Below are 27,429 nucleotides of genomic sequence, written 5' to 3'. Positions count from 1 at the left end.
CCCCCCCCCCCCACAGTGCTCTCCACTCCCCCAGTCCTCTCCCCTCTGTGCTCTCCCCCCTTCTCCCCCCCAGTGCTCTCCTCTTTCTCCTTGTTCTTTCCCCACCCAGTGCTCTCCACTCCCCCCAGTGCTACCCCCCTGTTCTTTCTCCCCCCAGTGCTCTTCAGCTCTCCCCATCACTCTCCAGCCCCCACCCCAGTGCTCTCCAGCCCCCCATTCTCCCCACCCCTGTTCTTTCTGCCCCCCTGGTGCTCTCCAGCCCCCCCAGTGCTCTCTACCCTGCGTGCTCTCCACCCCTGTTCTTTTTGGCTCCCCCCAGCACTCTCCACTCCCCACCCCTGTACTCTTCACTCCCCCTGCATTTTGCCCCCACCCATGTGCTCTCCTGCCCCCGTAGTGCTCTCCAGTCCCCCATGCTTTCCACCCCTGTTCTTTCTGGCCCCCACTGGTGCTCTCAAGCTCCCCCCCATTGCTCTCCACTCCCCCCTGTACTCTCCAGCCCCCGTGCTCTCCACCCCTGTTTTTCTGCCCCCCCAGTGCTCTTCACCCCCCCACACGCTTAGCCCCCCCCAGTGCTCTCCACCACCCCACACTCTTAGCCCCCCCAGTGCTCTCAGCCTACTGTGCTCTCTACCTCTGTTCTTGTTAGCCCCCCCAGTGCTCTCAAGTTCCCCCCCAGCGCTCTCCGCTCCCCACCCCTGTGATCTCCACTCTGCCTCGCTCTTTGCCCCCATATGTTCTCCAACCCCGCCAGTACTCTTTGCTTCCCCTTCTCTCCAACTCCCACTCAGTGCTCTCCACTTCCCCAGGACCAGAGGGCAGGCTGACTGGGGCCAGAAAATGATGACAGCTGAAGGTGCAGGTGGCCAGGGATCACTCCATCTCACAGCAGACAGATCCTCTGGAAGGAGCACCGTCCCCATCCAAAACGAGAACAGACCCTGCCTGCTGCTGGCCGTCATGGATATCCTGCTGGCATGCAAGGTACTGTACCGAGCATCAACAACACACCTTCCCACAGACAGGGACTGCAGACTGGGACATGGGGCACAGGAGGGGCTGCAATGATGGGCACAGTGAGACTGCATTCACGACACACTAAAGCTGCATTTGATGGACACAGTGAGGCTGCATTTGATGGACACAATGAGGCTGAATTTGGTGGGCACAGTGAGGCTGCATTTGGTGGGCACAGTGAGGTTGAATTTGATGGGCACTGGTGAGGCTGCATTGAGCTCTTGCATGAAGTCTGCAGTCTCTGTCCATCTCCTGTAGCATGTCTGCAGTCTCTGAGGGAGTCTGGAGAGTAGTCAAGAGTGGGAGCACCACCGGGATGGGGGTCATGGGAGAAGTCAGACTTGTGTGGACTGTGGACAGGAGACTATAGGATAAAACCTCAAAGCTGGAGCCAACTGACTGAGCCCTGCACAGTGCACCTGAGAGGAGGTCAGTGAAAGCACCGCCAGGCCAGTCGGTGGCCACTGATGTAAGGGGGAGTGAATACAATAATGTAAGGGGCACTGATATAAAGGGTTTCCTCCTTATATTACTAACCCACCCCCCTTACCTTCGAGTATTCTTTCTGCAGAAGGTGGTTCCCCTCCACGTTCTGAGTTTCTGAGGTCCCCCTTGATGATTGATCACTTACCACTATTAACTGGAATTTGAATATATGAATATATATATATATATATATATATATATATATATATATATATATATATATATAAAGCCCTATGTGATTTCATATCTATATCTAATACTCTCTTCATCAAATATGCTTTAAAATGTATGGTTTTCCCTTTCATGAACAAGAAAATAATGACGTTATGCTGTTGGGCTGGTATAATAATGCTGTGAGGCTGGTATGAAATTTTTTCCAGGGCTGGTTTTTGAAAGCATGCGCGTCCGCAAGGTTACTTAGGTGGCTGGGTACCATGCCCATATAGCCTAGAGAATGTACATCTTTTTACATTGCAATACATCTGTTGTTGCCATATTTTTATCTTGATGAAAACAGCCTATACAGTGACAGTATGAGATCAAAATATGGCCACAACAGATGTATTGCAATGTAAAAAGATGTACATTCTCTAGGCTATATGGGCATGGAACACAGCCGCCAGAGTAACTTCCAAATACAAAGTGAAGATGAATTATCTGTTATATAACACATATGTATTACCAGTGGAAAGATTTTAATGAGATTGTCGAAAAGGGGCGGAGCATGAATGGCCTTGAAATGATGCCCCCCTTGGAAAAAGTTCTGCGGACGCCCATGACCTAAGGTTATCCTGGAGGCGCTGCACAGTTTCCGCAGCAGAGACTGGAGTATCTGTATATAGGACGACAATAAGCCATACGCTCCATTGAGTTGGGCTTTATGGCAGAGTGGCCAAAAGAAACCCATTACTTTCAGCAAAAAACAAAATGGCACATTTTGAGTTTGCAAAAAGGCATTTGGGAGACTCGGGGCTCTAGTCTGATGAAACTAAAATTTTACTTTTTGGCCAAAGAAAACGCTATGTCTGGCGCAAACCCAACACATCACATCACCCAAAGAACACCATGTTTTTCAGCAGTCGGGACTGAGAAATTGGTCAGAGTTGAGGGAAAGATGGATGGTGCTACAGGGATATTCTTGAGCAAAACCTGTACCACTCTGTGTGTGATTTGAGGCTAGGATGGAGGTTCAACTTCCAGCATAACAATGACCCCAAACACACTGCTAACGCAACACTTTAGTGGTTTAAGGGGAAACATGTAAGTGTATTGGAATGGCCTAGTCAAAGCCAGACCTCAATCCAATAGAAAATCTGCTGTCAGACTTAAAGATTGCTGTTCACAAGCACAAACCACCCAACTTGAAGGAGCTGGAGCAGTTTTTCCAGGAGGAATGGGCAAAAATCCCTGTGGTAAGATGTGGCAAGCATAGAGACTTATCCAAAGTGACTTGGAGCTGTTATAGCTGCAAAAGGTGGCGCTACAAAGTATTGACTTTAGGGGGGTGAATAGTTATGCACATTGACTTTTTCGGTTATTTTGTCCTATTTGTTGTTTGCTTCACAAAAAAAAAAAAATCCTCAAACAATCCATGTTAAATCCAGGTTGTGAGGAAACACGACAAATTCCAAGGGGGGTGAATACTTTTGCAAAGCACTGTATATTGTGGAGAATACCTTTATGAGGTGTGCTCTGTAAATATATTCAAGCTTCTGCACTCATGTGAGCATCTTCAGAGATGCTGAGATACATTGCCATGTGCCAAACTGCCCACTTTCATCTTTATGCTGACCACAGGTTCTCAGGCATACACCAAGCAGATCAACACTGCAGTGCATTTTGATGGAACCCAAGGAAGACTATGCTAAACAGGAACTATTATAGGTAAACGGATACTTATTCCCAGTTCTAGGAAGAGACCTGAGAGACACAGATTGCAATGGTCTTAATTCGCTATATATAGGATGTGTTAACTTACTCTATTATTTTATTTAGGTATATATTTCTCTTAAAAAATTTTAATTTACTAACACGTTTTAGGGACATCATTTTGTCACATGGAAAGAAGTTGTTGAAAGTCTTAATTTTCATGAATAGGGATGTTGAGGTTAATTACTAAAGGCAAATAAACTGAAAGAAAACGCAAAAAAAAAAGAGGTAGAAGTAATGTGGAAGCAAAAACACAGGGTTTTTTTCCTTACATGTGATTGGGCTTTCTATGTAAATTGAATGTTCATCACTTTCATTAATCTAAGGGAAAATTCCTTTGCAAAGTTAAAAAAAAATCCCTATGTCTATTTGCCTTTAGTAAATCAACCCCATTATCTTACAAAATGTTTTTTCCTGTTCCACTTAATAGTCCTCAATAGACATCTTCACTGAAATTCACAATTGTTTATAGCCTGAAGCTAGTGTTGTTTCAAAGTGTCTCTGGCACCGTTGTTCAAGAAAATCCATCCTGAAAAAGGAAGTATACTGACCTGTGTTCTTTTGAGCCACTTCTGTAGAAGAATCTTCTGCATCAAGCCCAAACATTTTGCCAGAGGCTGTAACTCAATAACAGAGCAAAGAACTGACAGTGGGATATGTCCGCATAACCATTTTTTTACTACTGTTTTTTTATCTTTAAAATTAACATAATATTGCTTTAAGAAGCAATAACCCATACAATATTATTTTATAGCTATTGTATGTTACTCCTTGGTATTAGAAATTAATATCTGACAGATGTGTGGCTTCTGTGGAAATTAACTGATGATTTTCTGCCATTTGCAGAAAATGTTCTTGCCATTGCTGTTTTCTTCAAAGCGATATCTGTATTTTTATTTGAATTATGGTACATAAGGTAAGCCCTAAATCTGTGCAAATGGGGCCTATTAGAAAAAAATTAAGAAAGGTATTTTCTCAGTTTTAGAATAACATCTTGTGCTAAGAATTGTGAAGCAAAAGGAAAGTGTGAAAAATTTTGAAAAGGCAAAATGAATCAAAGCAAAGCTGGCAAAATGCAGCAGAACTGAAATGAGACATTGCCTTAAACAGGAAGTAAACTCTCCCACTGTGATGCTTCTTTTAATTTAGTCCATTATAATAAGTAATTATCAAACTATAGCCACTGTATTCCAGGCCAAATTGCATATTACTTACTGTTTAAAGAAACTTTAAAAAGCTTGTTTCCAGGGGCTAGGCAGCACCATCTTAAGTATATGTTTGTCCACAGTGGAGTGCATTTCCGCCTTTACATTGAGCACTTCCTGTACTGTTAACCAAGCCTCCTTCTCAATCCAACGTTTCTATGGCAGCCCTGCTTCTCTGTTCATAGCTGACTTGTTTTATTTCATAGTATTTACTTGTGCTGAGTACCTAGTGTTTGCCTGTGTGAGTCCTATCAGCTTCAGCTGATAAGTCTGCAGTAATGCTGTCCCATGCCCCGCTTTACACTGCATATGAGGTCACGTGGTCACATGGCATGTAGGCGGAAGCTCTGAGTGATTATGAAGTCTCCTGGGATATCAGTGGTGTGCCGTAGGAAGTCCTGATAACAGATAGATAAGCACATAGAGAGTGTGCTGTAAATCAGGGGAGATCTGGGCATGCTCAGTGACATCATTCTAAGGAACAAAAAGGATTACAACAATACTAAGCAAGTAAGGAGATATCTACAAGAAGTGTTCATTAGGGTTTTTTATGCTAATTTACATGGGACAAAGTTGTGGGGGAGGGTTTACAACCACTTTAAGGAAATTTATATTCATAGCTTTCCTCTGTTGGAAACAATTTCAGGTTTAGCATTGGTGTTAATTCTCCACAAATTTTTTGCAAAAAATAAAAATAAAAATTGAAACATTCTTATAGATAAGTGAACTATATCTACAACACGTTTTCCACTGGGTTCCTTTGTCAAGCTTTGCTAAAAGTGAGTGCCAAACTCATTTTAGAGCAGTTTTAACACAGGGAAAATGGTAACATTTCCAATTTTCAAGATATCAATTTCAACCTTTTACAAATAGGTACAAATACATTCACTGCAACATACCATACCTGAAAAACATGCTCCTTGGTCTTGTTCTTTGTATCAATGGCTGAGTCAAATAGTTTCAAGAAAAAATCAAAGGTGAAATAATATTCCTGAGCCAAAGATCTCAGCGACTTTAAGACTGAATATAAGACAGCCCCTTGTTGAGCTATGGGGTACAACGTTCCTCTCACTTGCAGCAGGTCATTTAGGTGTAATCTGGCTTTCTCCAACTCATTTGAAATCTTCAAAAGGAAAATAAAAATATCAAAGTAAAATTTCTGTCTTAAAAGGTGTTTTTTATGTTCACTGACAGTAGAAATACAACTTGTTAACATCTTATATATAAGAAGTGAATTAAATTTGACTGCCCACTTTGCAAATTGCAAGGGAAGTTTCACTGTGCAAGAAAATTTTCTCTAGTTTAGGAAACGGGGTGAAGCTCTGCTAACTTTTATTATCCCATTACATGCAAGCAAAATAGTTGTTTTTTTGTTTTTGTTTTTTGTATAATTTTCCTTGTACGCGAGTGGGTATTCTTTGCAAAGTGACATTTTACCACATTCATTACGCTCTGGAGAAAATGCCCTTGCAAAGTGCAACTTCCTTTGCAAAGTGGACAACCTCTTTGCCTTTTTAAATCAACCCCTATTATTCAAACAAAGCAGTCAACATCCCTCACTTGAATCTTCTGGCATTGAACTGATTTGCACCCTTCATGTGCTTGTTAACAAGCATCTGTGGATGCAAATAGCTAAAAATACAAATGTCTTGGGAAGGGTACAAGCTGTCACTGAATGTTCCACATTTTCCAAATGTTACTGCCGCCAAGCACTTATTTTCATATAGTAGAATTGTGGTCTTTGGGATTAAATTCATAATCTTACAGCATTGGAGTTCAAATCTTGATTCCAACTTGATGCACTGCATTCCTTTGTGTCCCTTCAGGGGCCTCTATGCTCCTTTAGTCCAATGACACTCTAAACATTAGAATGTGTTTGGCTTGTTTAGTAAGACAATAGAAAACATGCAAATTATCAACCAAATTTTAGATCACCATTAACAAATTATCAGCCAAATTGTAGATAGGTTATGGCAATGTGTGCATCTACATTGCTTATTGACAAGTTTTATTTCATACATCTGTTTGTGTTTGTAGTAGTTAAAAAAAAGTATTAATACTGAAATCCCTTCTTAGCCCTTGTACACACGGTCGGAGAATCCGTCGGAATGTGTCCTATGGGACCGTGTTGTCGGATAATCCGACTGTGTGTGGTATGCATCGGACTGATTCCGTCAGAATATCTGTCTGACTCAATTTTCCAACATGTTCAAAATATTTCCCGACCAACTGGTTCGATCGGACATACTCCGATCATGTGTAGAGAATTTTGATCGGACCAAGCGCCACGCATGCTCAGATCAAATTCCTACATCAAAGCTATTGGCTACTAGCCTGAACGTAGTCCCATCGTAACGAAATTACGTCATCACGTTCTGAATGATCGGATTTTTCGACAACTTAGTCCGACCGTGTGTATGCAACAGTTTCGGACAAGATCCGACGGACAAAATCCGACGGATTTGGTTGTCTAAATCTCCGACCATGTGTACAGGGGCTAAGACAAATTGGGACTGATGAAGAGGTTCATCTTTTCTATGAAGCACTTCCAGTATGTCCAGTGCTATACAAATTAGTTAAATTATTATATAACAATGCTGGATTTGTTATGCACACCACTTACTTTTTTCTTTTCCTGTGAAATAGCAATAATGTTAATGTCACTGGTCAGATTGTTTAACTGCATAGAAAGAAAACATTCTCTACTTTTTTTTTCCAGTTCCTTTATGCTCTTTTGATAGTCCAGGATAATGTTGGCCATTTCCTGAAAAACAAATCAGGTGCATGCATTATTATCTATCATAGATATAACATTCAAAAAAATGTTTAACATTATAATGATGCAAATAAAGCATTTTCTGTATAACAGGAAAGATGAGAAACATAGGTAAGGTAAGGAACAATAACATGTATTGGGAAAACACAAATTTAAATTTACAGAAAAGTATCAACTTTTACTGCTGTGGTACTTTTTTCCATTAATTAATCCAATTTTCCTTTGACTCTGCTTTGGACATTTAGTACTTTGTCAGTTTGAAGCTTTTAGCTACTACCAAAAGCATGTAAAAATTGAAGACAATATGTCTACCAAGAAAGTTACATTGTGGAACACTGGGCTGAATAAAAAAATTACAGCTTTAAGAATTATTGCACACTACAAAAACAAACCCAAGATAATTGCCTTTACCCAAGCAATAGTTAAAAATAAGACAATGTTGTCTATTATCAGGAAGTTTAATTCCCAATGGCCTTAACAATGGGTGTAGTTTACAACCTTTTCTGGATGCATAATTCTTAATTCCTAATTTTTAACTGTACTCTACTGGCGGGTGTTTTTTTCACCAATTGAGTGTAGCTTTAAGATAAGTTCTCTTTTTGATCCTTTTTACCCTACCTCTTTTGTTAATTGCGAATTTCTCAGTCCACTTCCCGTTGTTGTAATTTACCTGAACTCTCCCTAGCTAGAACTGTCATAACATCTGATTTGTAAGCACTCAGAATTTTAGCTATAATAGTGTGATGAATGTGGAGGAGAAGTGGTAATGCAGGATATCTAGTTGTAAAAAGGTATTACCACACTAAGGAAATTATATTTAATTACTTACAGAACACCTACTGCATATTTACTGTGGCAAGTCAGCTCTATTGCACTAAATCACGTACCTGCATGTCATTTCGTGCAATAGTTACTGAGTGGCACGTTGCCGGAGGTGCGATCGGGTGCTGATACACAGGGGATGCCAATCAGCGAGTCCGGCAGACCTGATGTCAGCTGGCCATCTGTGATCGTTCCCCAGAGAGGCAAAACTGCATTCTGCATTATGTAAACAAGGCAGATCACCATAAAGACAGGGATTAAGATGGAAATCTTGTGTTCCTGCTAAGCAGGAACACCGATCTCTGTCTTCATCCAGTCAAAGCAATCCCCACACAGTTAGAAAGCGCTCCCTAGGAGCACACTTAGCCCTTTGATCACCCCTTTTGTTAACCCTCTCCCAGTCAGTGTCATTAGTACAGTAACAGTGCATATTTTTAGCACTGATCATTGTATTAGTGTCACTGGTACCCAAAAAAAAAGTGTTAAAAGTGTCAGATGTCCAATTTGTCCACCACATTGTTGCAGTCCCATTGATCGCCACCATTACTAGTAAAAAAATAAATAAATAAAAATTCCATAAAAAGATCCCGTCGTTTGTAGACACCATAACTTTTGTGCAAACCAATCAAATACAGTTATTGGGATTTTTTTTTTACCAAAAATATGTAGCTGAATACATATTGGCCTAAATTGAGGAAGAAATTCGATTTTTTACAAAAATATTGTTTTTTGTTTATAGTGCAAAAAATTAAAACTGCAGAGGTGATCAAATACCACAACAAAAAGCTATATTTGGGGTAAAAAAAAAAAGAGACATTCATTTTTTGTGTGTCGCACAACCACTTAAATATCAGTTAAAATAATGCAGTACCATTTTGCAAAAAATGGTCTGGTCATTAAGGGGTAAAACCTTCTGGGGCTGAAGTGGTTAAAGATGGTGCAGGTAAACCCCTCCTCGCTCTGAGGACGTTAGCGGTGGTTGGCTACCAAAACTCATCACCGTGGCATCATCACACATGTAACGTCTCCCCAAGGACGGCAGCTACGGATATGAGCAGATGACCCAATGGATGCTGACGGAATGACCCAATGGATGCTGACGGAAGTTTGGATAGTTTGAGGCTGGTGCTGTGTGGGTGATCCTGGATCTGGTGTGTTGCAATGCAGTGAAGCAGGATATAGTCAACATGACTGAGGTGGTGAGATATGTTGTTATCCCATCTATGGCTATATATATATGGCTATATATATAGACCCATTACTCTATCAAGCAGTTACCTGGACATTTCCCCACTATCCATGCACCTAGGCTCATATCCTTCCACTATATCATTATACTTCCACTGTTCAACAGCAGCAGCTTTTACTCAACATCTGCACTTTGAGGAAATTGCCTGTGTTACAGAAACTGAGAACATTTACTTACCCTACTACCCCCAATGGGGTGCACTTAGACATTCCTTAACGACCATTTGCTGATATCATCTGCCACACAGCCACACTCTAATCTGCTCACAGACAATGTTGCCTTGTTCTTAACTTTGTTTGGGTGAAGGCAATCATCTTGGTTTTGTTTTGTAGTGTGCAATAATTCTTAATAAACCTGTGATTTTTTTACTCAGCCAAGTGTTCCACAATGTGATTTTCTTGGTAGACATATTGTCTCCAGTTTTTATATGTATGCTTTGGTCATGTGGACTGCACCAGATGCTGCACTGTATAACCCTATACTGACTGGTGTAATGGTTGACATAGCTTAGACAACAAACTTCACGCTGTCTGTTGTCTGAACTTCACCATTGTGTGTGATGATCAAGGAAATTTATTTTATCTCCAATGTCATTTATACAGAAACATTCATTACTCATTACTCAAATACAACATTTACTCTTTTAAATGTAAACATGGGAATCAGAATGGAAACTTGGAAGTAATGGTGTAGGAGTAAGACACACCCCCTCCCCTCCCAGTTTGCCACTTCTTGTTTCTGAGTTTGGCTAATCTTTTACAGAAATAATTTCACATCTCTTAAATAAATATGAAAACCCCAGTCATTACAAGACCAGCTCAATGACCTGAACAGAGTTAAAGCCAAAATCCAAGCAAAATAACAAAAAGCAAAACAAATCTCAGAAATTTCAAACACTCCTAACAGTATTCAAATAAAAAATAAAAAATAGGCTGGAGTAGAGACTTAAGTTGTGCAACTAACAGATTTTTCAGGTCCTATGTGACATTGACATTTATTATTATATATGTGTGAAGGTAACTTTTCTTCATGGTACCTTGAAGACTTACCATTAGCTCGCTATAGAGATTTGGCTGAAGTTTTGCAAAAACTCTTCTTAGCAAAAATTCCAGCAAACTTCCGTCAGAAAAACTGTAATTAATAATAGTTGTACCACAACTTATTTCAGTGTTAAGACTGGGTTCTAACTCATCAGCTGCAAGATATAGTCTGAAGTGGTCTGCACAGAGTAGTCTGTGCCCATTGAAGGATATAATTGAGGAAGTATCTGAAACAAACAATAAACAATTTAATGTAAATGAAAACAAATAAACTTCAAGAATACAGTGGAATGCTATTGTTACACTGTATTTAGGTGGCAATAAAGGGGTGACCTTCGATTTGAATATGTCAGTGAAAGCAACCCTACCAGTAAGAAAACCTTTATTAATACTTAGCCAAACACTTATCAGCCTTAATTAAGGCAGATGAGAACAGAGGAGAGCTGTGGATGACAGAGGCACGTAAACTGACCACAGTGTCTGGGCTCAGCACCCATGATAAACTGTGGTCAGTTTAAAGGGGGGGGGGGGGAGAACCAGGCAGGATCAGTTAGGTATTTTAGGTTATACAGGGGGCCAAATTACACAGCACAGGCACTGTGTTGTATAACACTGCTTTAAGGGAACAGGATCATTTTTTTTCTTAGCTCCTGCTAAAAATTTGTATAGGATTAAGGTCTGGCGACTGGTTAGGCCACTCCATGATCATAATATGCTTCTTCGTGAGCCACTACTTTGTTGCCTTGGTGGTATGTTTTGGTTCATTGCCATACTGGAAGACCAATCCACGACCCATCTTCAGTGTTCTGACTGAGGGAAAAAGGTTCTGATCCAAGATTTTACATTCCATGGCCCTGTCCACTGGCCCCTCAATGCGGCAAAGTCAGCCTGTACCTTTAGCAGAGAAACAGCCCCAAAGCATAATAATGTTTCTACCTCCATTCTTGAATGTAGGGATGGTTTTCTTAGGGTCATAGTCAGCATTTTTCTTCCTCCAAACACGGCAAATCAAGTCAATGCCAAAGAGCTCACTTTTGGTCTCATCTGATCAAGGCGCTTTCTCCCAGTCCTTCTCTGAATCATTTAGATGTTCATTGGCAAACTTCAGATGGGTCTGTATATGTGCCTTCCTGAGGAGGGGGATCTTGCAAGTGCTGCAGGATTTCAATCCATGGCGATGTATTGTGTTATCAATGTTTTTTTGGTTACTGTGGTCTCAACTGCCTTGAGTCTATTCACAAGTTCCTCCTGTGTAGTTCTAGGCTGAACCCTCATACTTCTCATGATCATTTTTACCCCATAAGGCGATACCTTGCATGGAGATCCAAACTGAGGGTAATTGATGGTTATTTTGTATTTTTTCTATTTGCAAATAATCTCTCCAACAGTTGTCTCCTTCTCACCAAACTTCTTGCTAATGGTCTTGTAGTCCATTCCAGCTTCGTGCAGGTCTACAATCTTATCCCTGACATCCTTTGACAGCTCTTTGGTCTTTCCTATCATGGTAACGTTTTAATGGAAGAAAGATTCTGCGGACCGGTGACTTTTAAACACATAACACGTTGTCATTAGGAGCACCTTCTTAAATTGACAGGACTAATCTGTGTACCACATGAGCACATACTGTAGCCAGCCTTTGGGAGCCCCAAATATTGTTGGTTGGTAGGGGATCAGATGCCTATGTTACTCACTGAATTGCAACTCAATTTATAACATTTGTATCATGTTTTTTTTCTGGATTTGTGGTTGATATTCTGTCTCTATCATTTAAAATACACCTTTAATAACATTTGTAGACCATTCATTTATTTGTAAGTGGGCAAACTTACAAAATCTGCAGTAATTACATTGCATCTTACAATATTTATTTTTGCCACTGTACATCCCAGGGGTCTTCACTAGGGAAGGAGAGGCTTTCTCAGCCAAGCACACTCTCTCCTGCTTGCATGCCTGAGTTGAGGGTAGATGGATTACAGGAAGTAAATGCCACATAAATCATCTGCCCTTATTCAAGATGGCCAGGGCCAAAAATGCTAGGGGTTGTTTTTCAAAGCGATTTCTCAACAAAATGAAGCATGAAGACATGGATGGATGGGCGAGTTTGCTCTGAATATTAAAAATGAATTAAACAGCATTTTTGGTTTGTGGTGCTCAGATGAACTGTAGTTCCACTTTAAGTAATGTATTGCTGAATCAATAGGCTCATAGCAGAAAAGTAAAAACTGCTCTGGCTCCTAGGGGGTGTACAGATGTGAGAGCTGAACTGCGTAAAAATACTGCAAGTTTAATATCACTAGCAGGGCAAAGGAAAAATAAAATTTTGCAAATCCACCAAATCAATATCAGGAACGTGAATTATCAAGGAAAAAAATATCACACCTATAAAAAGAAATACAGCTGAACATTATAAACTCTTCATAAGTACACAGCAAAGCTTGAGGAAAATTAAATGTGATGAAGTTGTAATACTGAATTCATTATGTTACTATGAATCTGTAACAGCCTAACCACTGTAAAAAGTAGCAAAACAGCATTGAAAGTTATGGCATCGCTGCACTTTAAGGCAGCTGGTTTAAAAAATTGTAAAACATACTAAGCTATCAAATTCTAACCATCTCTCTGTAAATATGATATAGCTCTCTGCTGGGTAGATCCTTTACAGGTATCTGTTTTTATGTGACTAACAGTAACTTGCAGAAATACAAAATATGCTTCTGATATTTTCAGCAATAACAGACTGTGCAATGTATATCACAATTAAAACTAGTACAAGTATGACAATAAGAAACAAGTATAGAGAATTATAAATATGTTTTTATATTGTGTACTAAAACATTTTTTCAGAAATGGTTACATACTTTATTTATACAAATATGTAGTGGTTTTGTGCACAATTTCTTTCTTCCTTTATAGTAGTCAGAAATAGATTTTAAAAATTAAATATAAAATATTGCCTATTAGTAGTTTGCTTTCTGCTTTCAAGGTAGAATATACCTGTTCACATTTTGAAGGCTCTCTGTTTACTTATTTAGTGAAAAAAAGCCTCTTTATGCAGCTCAACAACTCATTAATAGTGACTCCTCACTTATCGGAGAGCACACTGTATAAAGTAGAAACAGATGTAAAATAATAGTTACAAATGCATACAGTTTTATTAAAAATAAAATGTTGTTTTATATATGTCTCTACTTTATATAGAGTACAAACAACCTTTGTTTCACAGTTTAATATTTAAAGTGGTAATAAAACCGTATGTAAGCACAGTGAAATGACTAGCCTCAGGTAACAGAGAGTGATGTAAAAACCCTTCAAAGTAAGCTGTACCTGTGTATCTGCAGCACTCCACATCTTTCCAAAGTACACCGATCAGATAGCATTTCTTAGCTTCCAGGAGAGAGTGGACATCACGCACTGCACAGCACAGCACAGAGCAGAGAGCTGCATGTGATCTAACGCCCATAGGTGTGAGCAGTCTTATTGTATTAGGGCAGGGGTGCCCAACCAGTGGCCCGGGGGCCACATGTGGCCCGCGGAGCCCTCTGATGTGGCCCATGACCTCCTTCTGTGGGATTGCAGATTGGCAAGCCCAGATCATAGGTTGCAGACCCACCATCCAAGAGCATCTGTGTTGTTAATGAAGCCAGCAAAGCAAGCAGTTGTGGAGCAGAGCTGTATTAGCTGATGCTTCCTGTATAGCGCCGTCTCTTCCCACAGGCGGAGTGATACCAAATGCACTCTGCCTGGGATAGCAACAGGTGATACCTGAATGGAAGACTGTTATTAAAGGTCAGTTTATTACTGAAATTGCAGTGTATATATGGGCATATCTGCACAGTGGTTACTGGGCTGCTTTCAAACTGATCCACAGGTGCAGTGCACCTTCCGGTTACCTGCACTGAGGCATATACTTCTGTTATTACCTGTGGGTTTGGTGAGCTTTCAGAAAGTGCACCACAACTGCAGGATATAATAGAAGTCTATGGCAAGGTGTAGCTAACCCCGCAGACACAGACACAGGCACTGCGCTGCATTAAAGCGAATGGCCCCTTTCACACATCCCCCATTCACCTCTATGAAACGGCAGGTGTAAACACATTTGTGTCCTTTTAGACCCACCTACCTCCAATCTGATTCGCTAAAAAAATTTAAAATATAAGGGCGGGTTGGATCGGAGGACCCATAGAGTAGAGTGGGCTGTGTCCGCTCTGCACAGACCTGTCTTCCGCCTGCTCTGCTCATTATGGCCCACGACCGGTTACCAAGTCGCTTAAGTGGCCCTCGCTCTTCAAAAAGTTGGGCACCCCTGCATTAGGGTGTGCACTCCAAAGCTCAAACACACATGCCTTTCTCTGCAGACTCAGTTGCATGGGGCAGTGATTGAATGGGAAGTGCTCTGTGCTGAGCGGCTTCGTGTTCATTCACAAACTTAAGCATAGTAAACACAGTTCACTATGCTTCAATTATGAATGAACACAGTGAATGGGTGTGTTCATTTAGAAAGGGAAGGGGCTGGTAAATTACAATTTTATTAGCCTCTTCCCCCACTCTCCATCCTGAAGCACCCCCCTGCATCAGCTAGGGAAGACAAGAGGAGGGAAGCCGGCAGCACTGTGGGGCGGGGTCAAAAACAGGGGAAACCCAAGCAGTAGAGGGAATTGCACCACACTTAGTGATTTCGGTGTGCCCAGGAACACCTAGAACACCCCCCGCACATGCCTATGCTAACAGCAGAATGGAGAGAATAGATAAATCTCCCCTCTACACAGTCTTATTGGGAAACATCTGAGGCTGTCAATTACATTCTGTGTGCTAGAGGAGGCTGGTCATCGCCATGGATTGCCTTATGATCGAAGCGAACTGAAGATGAAAGAGAGAGCAGCCAGGATCCACAATAGGTGTTATGAACTGAGCCAAGTACACTTTGGGGGTTATTTACTAAAGGAAAATCCACTTTGCACTGCAAGTGCACTTGAAAGTACAGTCGCTGTAGATCCGAGGGGGACATGTAAGGAAAATAAAAACGGCATTTTAGCTTGCACATGATTGGATGATAAAATCAGCAGAGCTTCCACTCATTTCAGATCTACCCCTCAGATTTAGGGCGACTGCACTTCCAAGTGCACTTGCAGTGCAAAGTGGATTTGCCTTTCGTAAATAACCCCCTTTGAGTATATGTTTTATTCATTTTTCCTTTCAAAGGTTACAACCCCTTTCATACATTTTATTATGCACCCTTAAAATCATTGTAGATCACTAGAGCATGGGGCAAACTTCAACTACATGTACTGATGATTTTCTGAAAAAACATTCTCACAAAGAAGTGAGAGTTGTTTGTTAATTTACAGTCACAGTCTCATTAACCTTTATGAGGGAGCTGAGGGCTGTATACTCTTGAACTGAGTGCTCTGAAACAAAGTTATTGTTAGGCCTCATGCACACTGGGGCTTTTGTAAATGTTTTTCTCCTGCAGGAGAAAGCAGTTTCAACAACATGCCTAAGCTGCGTTTTTGCAAATGTGTTTAGGCACATTTAGGCACATCAAGCTCTTGCCCATTTATTCATTTAATTGGCCAGAATATTCCTGTATTTTGGCCATTGAAATGAAAAAAATGTACCTGGCGCTTAGGTAAGTTCAGATGCGCTTAGACATGTTTACCTACATTTAGGCGCGTCTGGCATGTTTTTCTGCCAAGACACTCCTCTCTTGAATGCATAAGTGATGGAGTTTTATTCTGCCTCTAAACTTATGTAAACGCGTATATGTTTATGGAAACATAGGCTAACATGGAGGAGCATTTCGAGGCAGGAAAAAAAAACCTCAAACACCCGCTTAACTGTGAAGCCTTAGAGGAGTTAAAGTGGTTGTAAAGGCAGAAGTTTTTTTTTTAATCTTAATGCATTCTATGCATTAAGATAAAAAACCTTCTGCATGTAGCAGCCCCTCTCAGCCCCCCCTAATACTTCCTCGAGCTCCATCTCTATCCAGCTATGGGCACGATTGCCTTGGCCTTCCGGGACTCTGCCTCCTGATTGGCCAAGACACTGTCAATAAAAGTCAGGTAGCCAATGAGGAGATAGAGGGGACGGGCTGAGCTGCGGCTTTGTGTCTGAATGAATAAATGGAGCTGCGGCTCGGCTAAGGTTCCCCCATAGCAAGCCGCTTGCTGTGGGGGCACACGACAGGAGGGAGGTGCCAGGAGCGCTGGTGATGGACCCAAGAAGAGGGGGATCCAGGCTGCTTTGTGCAAAACCACTGCACATAGCAGGTAAGTATAACATGTTTGTTATTTTTTTTTTAAAAGAGAGACTTTAGTATTACTAAAGTCTACTAAAGTATTGGGGTTACTAAGCTTTATAATAGTTTCATACTCCTTCAAAGAGTTAGTGATCCTTTTTCCAAAGCTTCAAACTCCTGTAAAGGAATAGAACGCGAAAGCTGCTGCCATATTTTTAAAGATGCAAGGCTAGCATTTTATTCCTATTTTACTATCTACTGAGATAACTTTTCAGATAACTGGCTACATACTTGTTTTAGGTCAGGGAATCATTTGGTAGTAAACCCTCATTCACATGTGATTTGACAGGTCAAATCGCATGTCAAATCTGAGCCTATTTCTGGCAATGAGAGTGTCCTAATCAGTGTGACGCCGACTTTGTGTCGCCACGTGAATTTCTAAAATTGGTTCCTGCACTACTTTTGGTGACTTCAGGGCAATTTCAATAGATATCTGTGCATGAATCCACACAGATGTCTTTCAAGAAGCCGTGTTCAATGTGAATGAGGGCTGAAGCCATGATGAGAATGATAGGATTAGTTCCTGTGCCTTTCAAAAATGAGCCAGAATTAACAGCTTTTGTATTCCTTTCCTTACAGGTTCTCTTTAACTCTCCAGTATAAAGTAGAAGTCAAAGAGGCATCAGCTGTAAATGTCCAAACACCCTCCACTTAGGAAGTTAGTAAATTTAAAAGTAATAATAACAAAATAACAATTTGTTAAAAAAAAAGACCTAAAGAAAGCATTATAAAACAAACAATGCCAAAAACATACCTTGAAGGCTGCATTTATCATTAGTGGCACAGCAGTGATCAATAAGAGGCATCAGTAAGTCATCCCATTTACTACAGTAGTTATTTAGAATCAGGGGGCCACCAGTTATAATGACTTTTTCAATTGGAGCCAGGACACTGCTGTCTTGCCTAATTAAATACAAAGTGTTAACGTGATTAATTCGGTGAAAAGAGCAATTACCAAATGCAGAAAGTGATATGTGCTAGATGTTATTTTCTCTACAATTAATTAAGGTTTGGCTAAACAAACCTCCCCCTTTCTTAGTTACCATGGATAAAAAAAAAACACTTCCTAGCCCAATGGTCTGACCTTTAGTATATGTTAAGATCACATGGTCTCTGCCTCCAAAAAGAGTTGTAGGGTTTTCACGATATTAGTTTATTTTTTTCTCTTTCTATATAAGATTAGATAAACAAATCCTATTTGGAAATTGCATAGTGAGAGAAGATGATCAGCAAAACAAATATAGGAAGCAGAAGCTAGGCATGTAAGCAGCAAACACCTTACTTTGACTTTTGTTTTTCAATCAAAAATAATTATATGTGTGAGTAATAAAAAAAAAGGAGTCTCTGGTTCATTTTCAGGCTTGTTTCAGCTCCATATTTTAGCAAAGCTCTTCATATCAGCCTACCAAGCAGAGGAATCCTTGGAAAACTTAAAAAAATGCTTTATTGGTTACACTGTGCACCAAGTTCTATGTGTACAGCTAATATTCTAGAGAGCAGACATACCTTTTATATTGCTTAAATTATGATTTCAGAAAGTAAAGGTCTGTACCAAAAACATACTTTAACTCACCTTGCCTGTAGATTTATGGAAGAGAACATATTTTCTGAGGTTGTCCCCAGGATATCTTGAATCCACCTCTCTCCGTCAAAACATGGATCTATCAGCAATGCTGGACGCTGCCAAGAAAAGGCAAGTATAGCTGCATTCTCCATCTGCTGTGGAGTCCAATCTGTAGAAGCACAAATCATATTTGTATTGAGCTAAAAGTCCAATTACAATTCTGAAAGTGACATTTCAGGTCGACTACAAGGTCACCACCTGTCCAATAACAAGGTGAGCCAAGAACATTAATGATTCAGGGAGAGTGAGTGTGTTCTAATTGAATTAAATGAAAACTAAATAATAAAAAAAAAAGTGTATTATTTTTTAAATAAATACCATCTATGAGTAAAATATGCTTTATTTAAAAAAACAGATGAATTGGTGTATCTTACCATGCACCACACAATAGGATCCTATTACTATATAAACATTAAAAGCCCATATTATACAAACTTGTATATAATGTATGTTATACAGCTGCAGCTAAACTTCTCTCTCTCCGAACCTAAAATGTGAACCTTGGGCCCATGACAAGGTATGCCTCTGTCTTCTGTTTAAAATATTGACATAGGTAGTGGCTGGAAGAAGATGATCATATTGATGCATTGATTGCTTTTTAAAGGACTTATTTTGTATCCCTCTTCTGTGATGTGTTGGTTGCAATCTCTGTTGATTTTCCATATCTGTCAGATTTGGTCATCTTCATGGCCATCTACATATATTGTAGACTTGGCCATCCACAACCAAAAATAATCAGGTGGCCTATCTGCCTTTTTATGGTTTGCTTTAAGTGTATGTTTTGGTAACATTTTGTAGCCTTGGTTAAAGAGGGAATGTTCCAGACCCTATCAGGATTTTTAGTTTTGTTATTTTATCAATTTCTGTCTACCGCAGGATGTAAGGAGATTTCTCCAAAGCAAAGGGATATTCTCTTTAGACAGTTGTCACCAAGTTTACCCATTGGAACATTATTATTATACAGATTATTACACAGATTGTTATAGCGCCAACAATTTGTGCTTATGCATTACAATATAAAGGGAGACAGTATAATCACAAAACAATTAAATACAAGAGGGTTAGGAGGACCTTGCTCATGAGAGCAAAAGGTAATAACTGTGATAAAGATCAGATGGAGAAACTGTTAATTTTTCAAAATGGACGTGTGACATTTTCACTTTTTAATTAGGTGAAGATTTCCCTTCACTTTTGTTCTAGTTACAACTTAACATTTTGTTTAAATTTTCCAGCACTTTCTGTATGAGCCAATAGTTACCAAGACCTATAGAGAGTGCACATTTCCCTAGTGGTGACACAGACAGCTATAAAATAGACAGAGGTTCTAACCCTTCCTTAAGCCCCATACACACTATCAGTTTTTCTGCTGAGTTTTTCCTTCAGATTTACCAAAACCATATAATATGAGGTCAAACCTTAGGAGTTTCAATGTGTATGCAATCAGGCAGGCCCTTCTACTACATGGTTTTGGTAAATCTGAAGGAAAAACTCTGCATGGGTCTTTGCATGGGTCTCTGCATGGGTCTCTGCATGGGTCTTTACTCTATCCAAAATTCAAAAGAAAATTATACAACTTTGCATACAGTTTAATTAAAAATCACATGTCAATGAGGGTGTAAAAAGAAGCATGTTTGGTATTAAAGTGATACTAAAGGCTTGTTTTTTCCCTAAAATAAAAAAAAGTCAGAAGTGCGCATGCGCGGGAGCTCCGACATGGCTGCTTGAGCCTGGAGCTCCGTATCACCCCTGCCCAACGAGCGCCACAGCGGACACAGCGCCCCCAGACCGTGATCCCGCTAACCTGCCTTGAAGGGGGACACTACCGGGACCCACCCTGTATGCCAGGACCGGCCGCTAGACACGATCCGGGGCTGGAATTCGATCGTGCAGGCCGCGGAGGGTGTACCAAGATGGCCGCCGGAATTTCCTCAGCCCAGCCACACGCGGCCTACCTGGAAAAACAGCAGCAGTTCAGGCAAGTGATTGCCCCTGCCACGCTTACTTACTCCCAGGTGGCCCAGGGAACCCCACAATGCCTGCCAGCTCCTTCCCCAACCTCCACCGAATCCCTGCTGAGCACAGTGATGAAGGATTACAACCTGTCCCCTGCAGGGCCTGCTCCTCCACTCCCACAGCCAACTCGTTCCCCCAGTATGTTGGATCAGGACCAGTCCTCACCACAGGGAGACCTGTTCCATAAATGTGCTGCCCTATTGGAGAAGGGACTGGCTAATACAGCAGCCCAGATCACCAGAGATATAAAATCTGTTTTTGCTAATCTCAGGACCAGAATGGAAGCTATTGAAACCAAACTGGACAATACTGTGGCTCACACCAACCAGAACGCGGCCCACATACCCCCTTCTCAAAACCCTTTTACCTCTAGTAGAAGGCAAGGTCACCTTTGGAGGGGACTCAAACATTGCGTTTGACCAAGGACTCGACAAATCGAGACCTCTCAAGGCCCAGTTGTCATGCCCTACCAAAGCTAGCCTGACCATAGCGAAAATCCTTCACTCACTCAGGATTGTCGACATATGAGGGAACACAATCCCTCAAAAAGGGATTATACCCACTTCTCAGCTCCTCATTAGTCGTATGCTAGAATAGATCATATTCTAATACCCCCTTCCCTTTTCCCATCGACATGTAAAGTGGCCATTATCGACACTGCTTGGTTGGACCACTCAATAGTCCTACTTCACATGATAAACTCCCTTTACTAGGCTGACGGGCTCGCACTGGCATCTGAATGGATCCATCCTTAGTGACACCATTAAAACCACTGAAATAGACAAATCACTGAAGGAATACTTCCTTCTCAACAATGTAGACAACATCTCCCCCGAGACCTTCTGGGCTGCCCACAAAGCCACCATCAGGGGCAAATCATTAGCATCGCAACTCAACAAAAGAAAGAAAGGTTGATGGACATTATTAAACTCGAAAAAAAGTTTGCTTCCCTTAAACGCAGACACAAGAAAAACCCTTCTAAAGCCCTAATAGACCAACTGGACACAACCAAACTGGAACTGAACTTAGCCCTCACGGTAAAAGCGGAGAAGCACATCCGCTGGAGTGGAGCTAAATTCTACCACCAAAAAGATGCTGGCCTCCAAACCTTCCCCTCGACTGCTTACTTACTGTATTCCCAGGATTAGAGTAGCAGGCAACCCTCCCTCGGCAGACCCCAATAAAGTACTAGAGGCATTCCGGAGCTTTTACACCAACCTCCATGTCCCCAAAGGATAAAGACCCCTTGATATCCAAATTTGTTCGAGACCTTCCGATTCCAACTTTATCGGCTGAACACAAGGAGGTCATGGAGGCCTGTTGAGGAGATAGGAGAGGTAATTAAAAACCTCAAATCAGGATCGGCCCCTGGACTAGATGGTCTCTCTGTGCCATACTATAAGGCCTTTGTTGACACGCTAGCACCTCATATGGCAAGGTTCTTTAATATGAAGACGCAGGGAACCCCCTTAGATCCTCAGCTAAATACCGCCTACATAACGGTAATTCCTAAACCTAATAAAAACCCAGAAGAGGTTGAAAATTATAGACCGATCTCCCTCATAAATAACGACCTCAAGATCTTGACGAAGATCATGGCCAACTGCTTATCCTCTTTCATTAATCGTTACATCCATAAGGACCAAGTAGGGTTCATTCCAGGCAGGCAGGGGCCAAACCAAATCAGAAGAGCCATTGATCTAGTCTCCCCCCTCCGGTTGGGATGGGGGCCCCAAACAGGAAGGCATGCTGCTTTCCTTTGATCTCCATAAGGCCTTCGACATAGTGGAATGGCCTTATCTTTTCTCTCTAATGGAGCGGTGGGGTTTTGGTAATCACTTTTTGGGAACTGTACACTCCCTTTACTCCAAACCATCAGCGATAATCCGCCTCGGTGGGCATCACTCTAAACCCTTCCACATAGAGCGTGGCACCAGACAGGGTTGCCCCCTATCCCCTTTAAATTTTTGCCATCGCTATTGAGACATTAGCAATTGCAACTCGTTCCAACCCCAACATCCAAGGTATTTCTTGTGGTCCTCAAATACACAAATTTGATCTCTTTACAGATGACATGCTACTATTCGTTACTTACTTCACCTATCACATCTCTCCCTAACCTCTGTAAACTCCTGAATGACTTTGCCCGTGTGTCGGATCTAAGGGTTAACTACGACAAATCTCACGCCCTCAAACCCTCCACAGTGGAAACTCTGAAAAGCTCATTTAACTTTAGATGGAATGCCATATCCATTATCTAGGGATTCACCTCACCTCTAAAATTGACCAACTGTACCCAGCAAACTTCCCACCCACATACAAGAGACTTGAGTCGGATATGAAGACATGGGCCAGCAAAGATCTTTCCTGGATTGACAAGATCCATTCAATAAAAATGACACTCCCCAGACTGCTTTATTTCGGGCCATTCCGATAAACCAAAGAAGGGACCATCTGCAATCCTTCCAAGGGAAAGTCAGTGAGTTTATTTGGGGTAGAAAAGGACATAGATTACCAAAAAATACTTTATACAGACAGTGCACACAGGGTGGCCAAGAATACTTTGGTATTTCCAGGCGGCGAGACTAGCCCAACTTTCAACAGTTTATGCCGGAATGGAAAAGCCAGACTGGATCCATATAGAAAGACAGGTGGTCCCCACCTATACTCTCGACTACTTGCTATGACTCCCCTCCAGGGACAGGCCCCCTATACTCTCTCCGATCCTCTCACAATCCCTGTCCCTCTGGGATAAATTGAAAACCCACCCTTCCTTGACCTCCGACTGTTGTCCACTAGCCCACATCTTCAATAACCCTGATTTCCCCCCAGGTCAAGATATAAAATCCTTCAAGTGGTGGTTGGACAAGGGGTTGTATCGGATCGGTCATTTCTTTACGGCTACAGGCCCAATAACCTTAAAATTCTGTAACAATTCTGTAAACAACAAATGGACATCCGGAGTGGGGAACACAGGTTTTTCCAAATACAACACTTTCTCCACAAACTATGGAAAGGGAAACCCACCCCACCTAGATTCACTCCATATAAGATATGGTCCGGACAAAACAAGTAGGCAAAACCCCATATATGACCGCATGGGAGAATGACCTCCAAATCCATTGGGATCTTGAGCAATGGCAGACATCCTTTTCCAGAGCCTATAAAGGAATTAAGAATATTTCCCTAATAGAATCAAACCTCAAAGTAATGACCAGATGGGATCTCACGCCCTCTAAATTGGCCCTCATGTTTCCAACCGCTAACCCCCAGTGCTTCAGGGGATGTGCTCTACATGGCTCCATGGCCCACATATGGAGGGAATGTCCCAAAATCAGATCACTCTGGAAAAGGATGTTTACCCTAATTCATACAGTAACATGGCTTCAACCACCCAGAACCCCTGCAGTGGCCTTATTGAACGCTAATATCTCAGGGGCTTCTAAATGGAGCCGCAAATTAACCCACTTCATTCTCCTGGGCACTAAGCTGACAATTGCCAAGGCCTGGAAAAAACCTGGGGTATCCTTCAAAGCTGCCAAGCATAAAACTTCTTGGATGATGTCCCATGAGAAATTGACCAGTGTTCTCTTAGATTCCAAAGCACAATTCGAGTCCACTTGGGAACCTTGGGCAAATCACGTGGGTATCTCCCTCATCCCTGGTATACAAATGTAACCAGTGAGCATTAACATTTTCCCTATAACCTACTACCTATCAGATGGCTCCCCCTCCTTTTCCCTTTCCTCCCCTCCTTCTCCTCATCCTCTTCTACTTTTATTCTTTTTGGTATTATTTTATTGAATTATTTGTTTTATGGTCTGCCTCTTGTGGGCTTGTTGTGGCCATGTAGTACATGCAGTTTTCAGTGCGGTGTAGGGGCCCATGGATTTGGGGGTTATACCCCCCGGGGACACCTGTACTGAGCGTATTTTCCATTGTAACTTACGCAGTCCTTTGAGCCCCCATTTGGATTTGACCATGCTCCAGAGGCCTCGGGGGGAGCTGTCCCGGCACAGTTTGATCCCCTTAGGGGTGTCGGGGGAGCCTCCCAGAGCAAGATTTTTCAGGAGTGGTGGGGCGTTCCATGGGGTAACACCTGGGGGGCCTCGGTCTTGACATTCGCAGCATTCCTAGGGTGGCCTTTCTGGTATGTCATGGAATACACCAATACCTTGCCTACTAGTGGTTCCATGTTTCATGTATAATCTTGGCGCTATGCAACTCACCTCTTTGCATCGACTGTATGTAATATTGTGTTTTCTCATTGTATTTGTTGAGGAAAAGAGGAGATCAAGACTTCAGACAGGCACAGTGCTGGATCATGAGGGGTGTACCGAATGTGCCTTGGCACACCCTAATCTCCTAGTGCACATTAGCATTATCTCTCTGTATGGCAGTGGGGAGATGGAAAAGATCGCCCTCTTACCGGTCCTGCTTACGCACTTCTCTTTAACTGTGTCGACAGAGACCAATGTGCCAGGGCTATATATAGATATATATCTATATATATATATCTATATTTATATCTATATATATCTATATATATATCTCTATATATATATATATATATATATATATATATATATATATATATATATATATATATATATATATACACACACACACACACATGTATGTTTGAGCTTTGGGATACACATTCTAAAGCAATAGGCTGTGCACACCTATGACTCAGGTAAGTGTGTGAGACGGGGGAAACTATTGGAAGTTTTTTTCTACTTTAACTGCTTATGGGCTGCCCACCATACATATACTGCGGCAGGGTGGCCCGGCTATGCGATACAATGTACATGTACGTCATTTCCTCTTCCTGGGTCTGGGGCACACTGACGGAGACCTGCTCTGCGATGGCTGCCGGCCACCCATGGTTGTTCATAGGAGCAGCAGAACGGTGGTCTGCCTTTGTAAACTAGGCAGATCGTCCCTTGGTTTTCATTGAGTGGCTGAGGATGATTTGTCACTCTCCAACGTCATCTGGGAGGTCTTTTGTCCTTCCCATTTCGACTGTTTAGAGGTGCCAGGCAGGGCTGCCCACTCTCTCCTGCCCTTTTTGCCATTGCCATGGAACCTGTGGCGGAGGCTCTTAGAGTGTCCCCCCTCATTAAGGGGTTAAAGTTGGAATGGCTGGAGAAAACGGTAGCCCTGTATGTTAATGACCTACTGTTATTCCTTAATGAGGCTGGTCCCTGGCTGCAGGGTGCACTGCGGGTCCTGGATTCCTTTTCTGAGGTGACAAGACTCAAGGTGAATTGGACAAAATACCTTACTGTTTGCCGTGGATCCGGCTGCTAGTAGCCACATGTTACCAGATCCTCCATTGCAGTGGGTAACTGAATTTACTTACCTGGGGGTGAGAGTCTCTCGCGGGATTTTCACTTTTATACCTCTGAATCTAACCCCGGTGGTAGTGTTAGTTAAAGCTAAACTGAAAACATGGGAGACACTTCCTCTGTTCCACTTAGGTCGTGTCAACCTTATAAAGATGAAAATTCTCCTCAAATTTAATTATTTGTTTCACAATTCCCCTCAGTGGATCCCCAAGTTATTTTTCACACAACTACATAGAATGTTTTCTTCTTTCCTTTAGGGTCTATAATCATCTCGGTTCAAGTTGTCTACCTTGATGAGGCCCACCTTGCAGGGCGGTCTGGCACTACCTGACTGTCACACGTTCTTCATAGCTACCCAATTGGTTACTGCTAATTTGTGGCTGACCCCAGATATGTCAAATTTGTCCACTGTCCTGGAGGGGGTGGTGGTCCGATCTTTGGAGGCCCTGAAATGCTTGCCGTTTAACGGCCCTAAAGCCCCTTATGAACTTACACCCTCTATGTTAACCGCTCTTCAGCCTTGGAGGGCTGGCTTTGTGTGTGAAAAATACTTAAGCTCAGTGATCTCCCCAAAATCTCCTCTATGGAATAATCCCACACTACCTCACTTTTTAAGCTTCCTGATCCCGTGACCTGGGCAAAAGTTAACATCACATTGGTGGAAGATGTCACGCTTGATCTTTCACTGCGACCCTTTGATTATTTGGTCACTAACCACAATGTCCCCTCCTCCTACCTTTTTAGATACATATTGCAAAAAATGTGAAAATACAGCACTAGCACATATTAAACAATAAATCATAGACATGTGCAGAGTAAAATATTTCGTTTCGGAATTTCGTTTTCGTCTGAAAACTTAATTTATTTAGTTACTCCCGAAATTCGTTTTTATTTATTTCGTTTTTCGTTCAAAAATTGCATTCGTCCGAAAATCCACATGAATTACGGTCGAATCTGTCTTGGAAGGCTTATGGTGTCTGTCGAATGTATAAAGAAGATTCGACGGAGCTAACTATATAGCATACTTTAGAACCCTATTAAAGTCTATGGGACTCCAACGTTCAAAATCTAAAGTGCTAATTTTAAATGCTAATTTGCAAGTTACTGTCCTAAAAAGTGTTTGGGGACCCGGGTCCTGCCCCAGGGGACATGTATCAATGCAAAAAAAAGTTTTAAAAACGGCCGTTTTTTCGGGAGCAGTGATTTTAATAATGATTAAAGTGAAACAATAAAAGTGTAATATTCCTTTAAATTTCGTAGGGGGGGGTTGTCTATAGTATGCCTGTGAAGGGGCGCATGTTTCCCGTGCTTAGAATTGTCCCTGCACAAAGTGTCATTTATGCAGGAAAAAAAGTCCTTTAAAATCACTCGCAGCTATAATGAATTGTCGGCTCCCGTAATACAGAGAACACTCATTGAAAGTCATTGATAAAAAAATAAATAAATAAATAAATAAAAAAAAAAGCGTGGGGGTCCCCCAAATTCAATTACCAGGCCCTTCAGGTCTGGTATGGATATTAAGGAGAACCCTGCCTCAAATTTAAGAAAAAATTTGACGTGGGGTTCCCCCTAAATATCCATAACCAGACCCTTCAGGTCTGGTATGGATATTAAGGGGAACC

General features: G+C 41.6%; 1 protein-coding gene across 1 annotated transcript in view; it reads right to left on the bottom strand.

The window, feature by feature from the left end:
* Positions 1–27,429, bottom strand: part of LOC143983065 (uncharacterized) — a 695,051-nt gene that overhangs the window by 277,610 nt on the left and 390,012 nt on the right. The window contains exons 74-78 of the mRNA XM_077482312.1: positions 18,393–18,552; positions 17,574–17,722; positions 10,534–10,751; positions 7,261–7,401; positions 5,542–5,760 (exon numbers count right to left, since the gene is read on the bottom strand). Of these exons, the coding sequence (XP_077338438.1) occupies positions 5,542–5,760; positions 7,261–7,401; positions 10,534–10,751; positions 17,574–17,722; positions 18,393–18,552 (887 nt within the window). The remainder of the gene's footprint in view (positions 1–5,541; positions 5,761–7,260; positions 7,402–10,533; positions 10,752–17,573; positions 17,723–18,392; positions 18,553–27,429) is intronic.

The sequence above is a fragment of the Lithobates pipiens genome, unplaced genomic scaffold (assembly GCF_037356315.1).
Source record: "Lithobates pipiens isolate NorthernLeopardFrog02 unplaced genomic scaffold, aLitPip1_a1.2 Scaffold_16, whole genome shotgun sequence".
Taxonomy (NCBI): Eukaryota; Metazoa; Chordata; class Amphibia; order Anura; family Ranidae; genus Lithobates; species Lithobates pipiens.
This window is presented reverse-complemented; position numbering and strand designations above follow the sequence as displayed.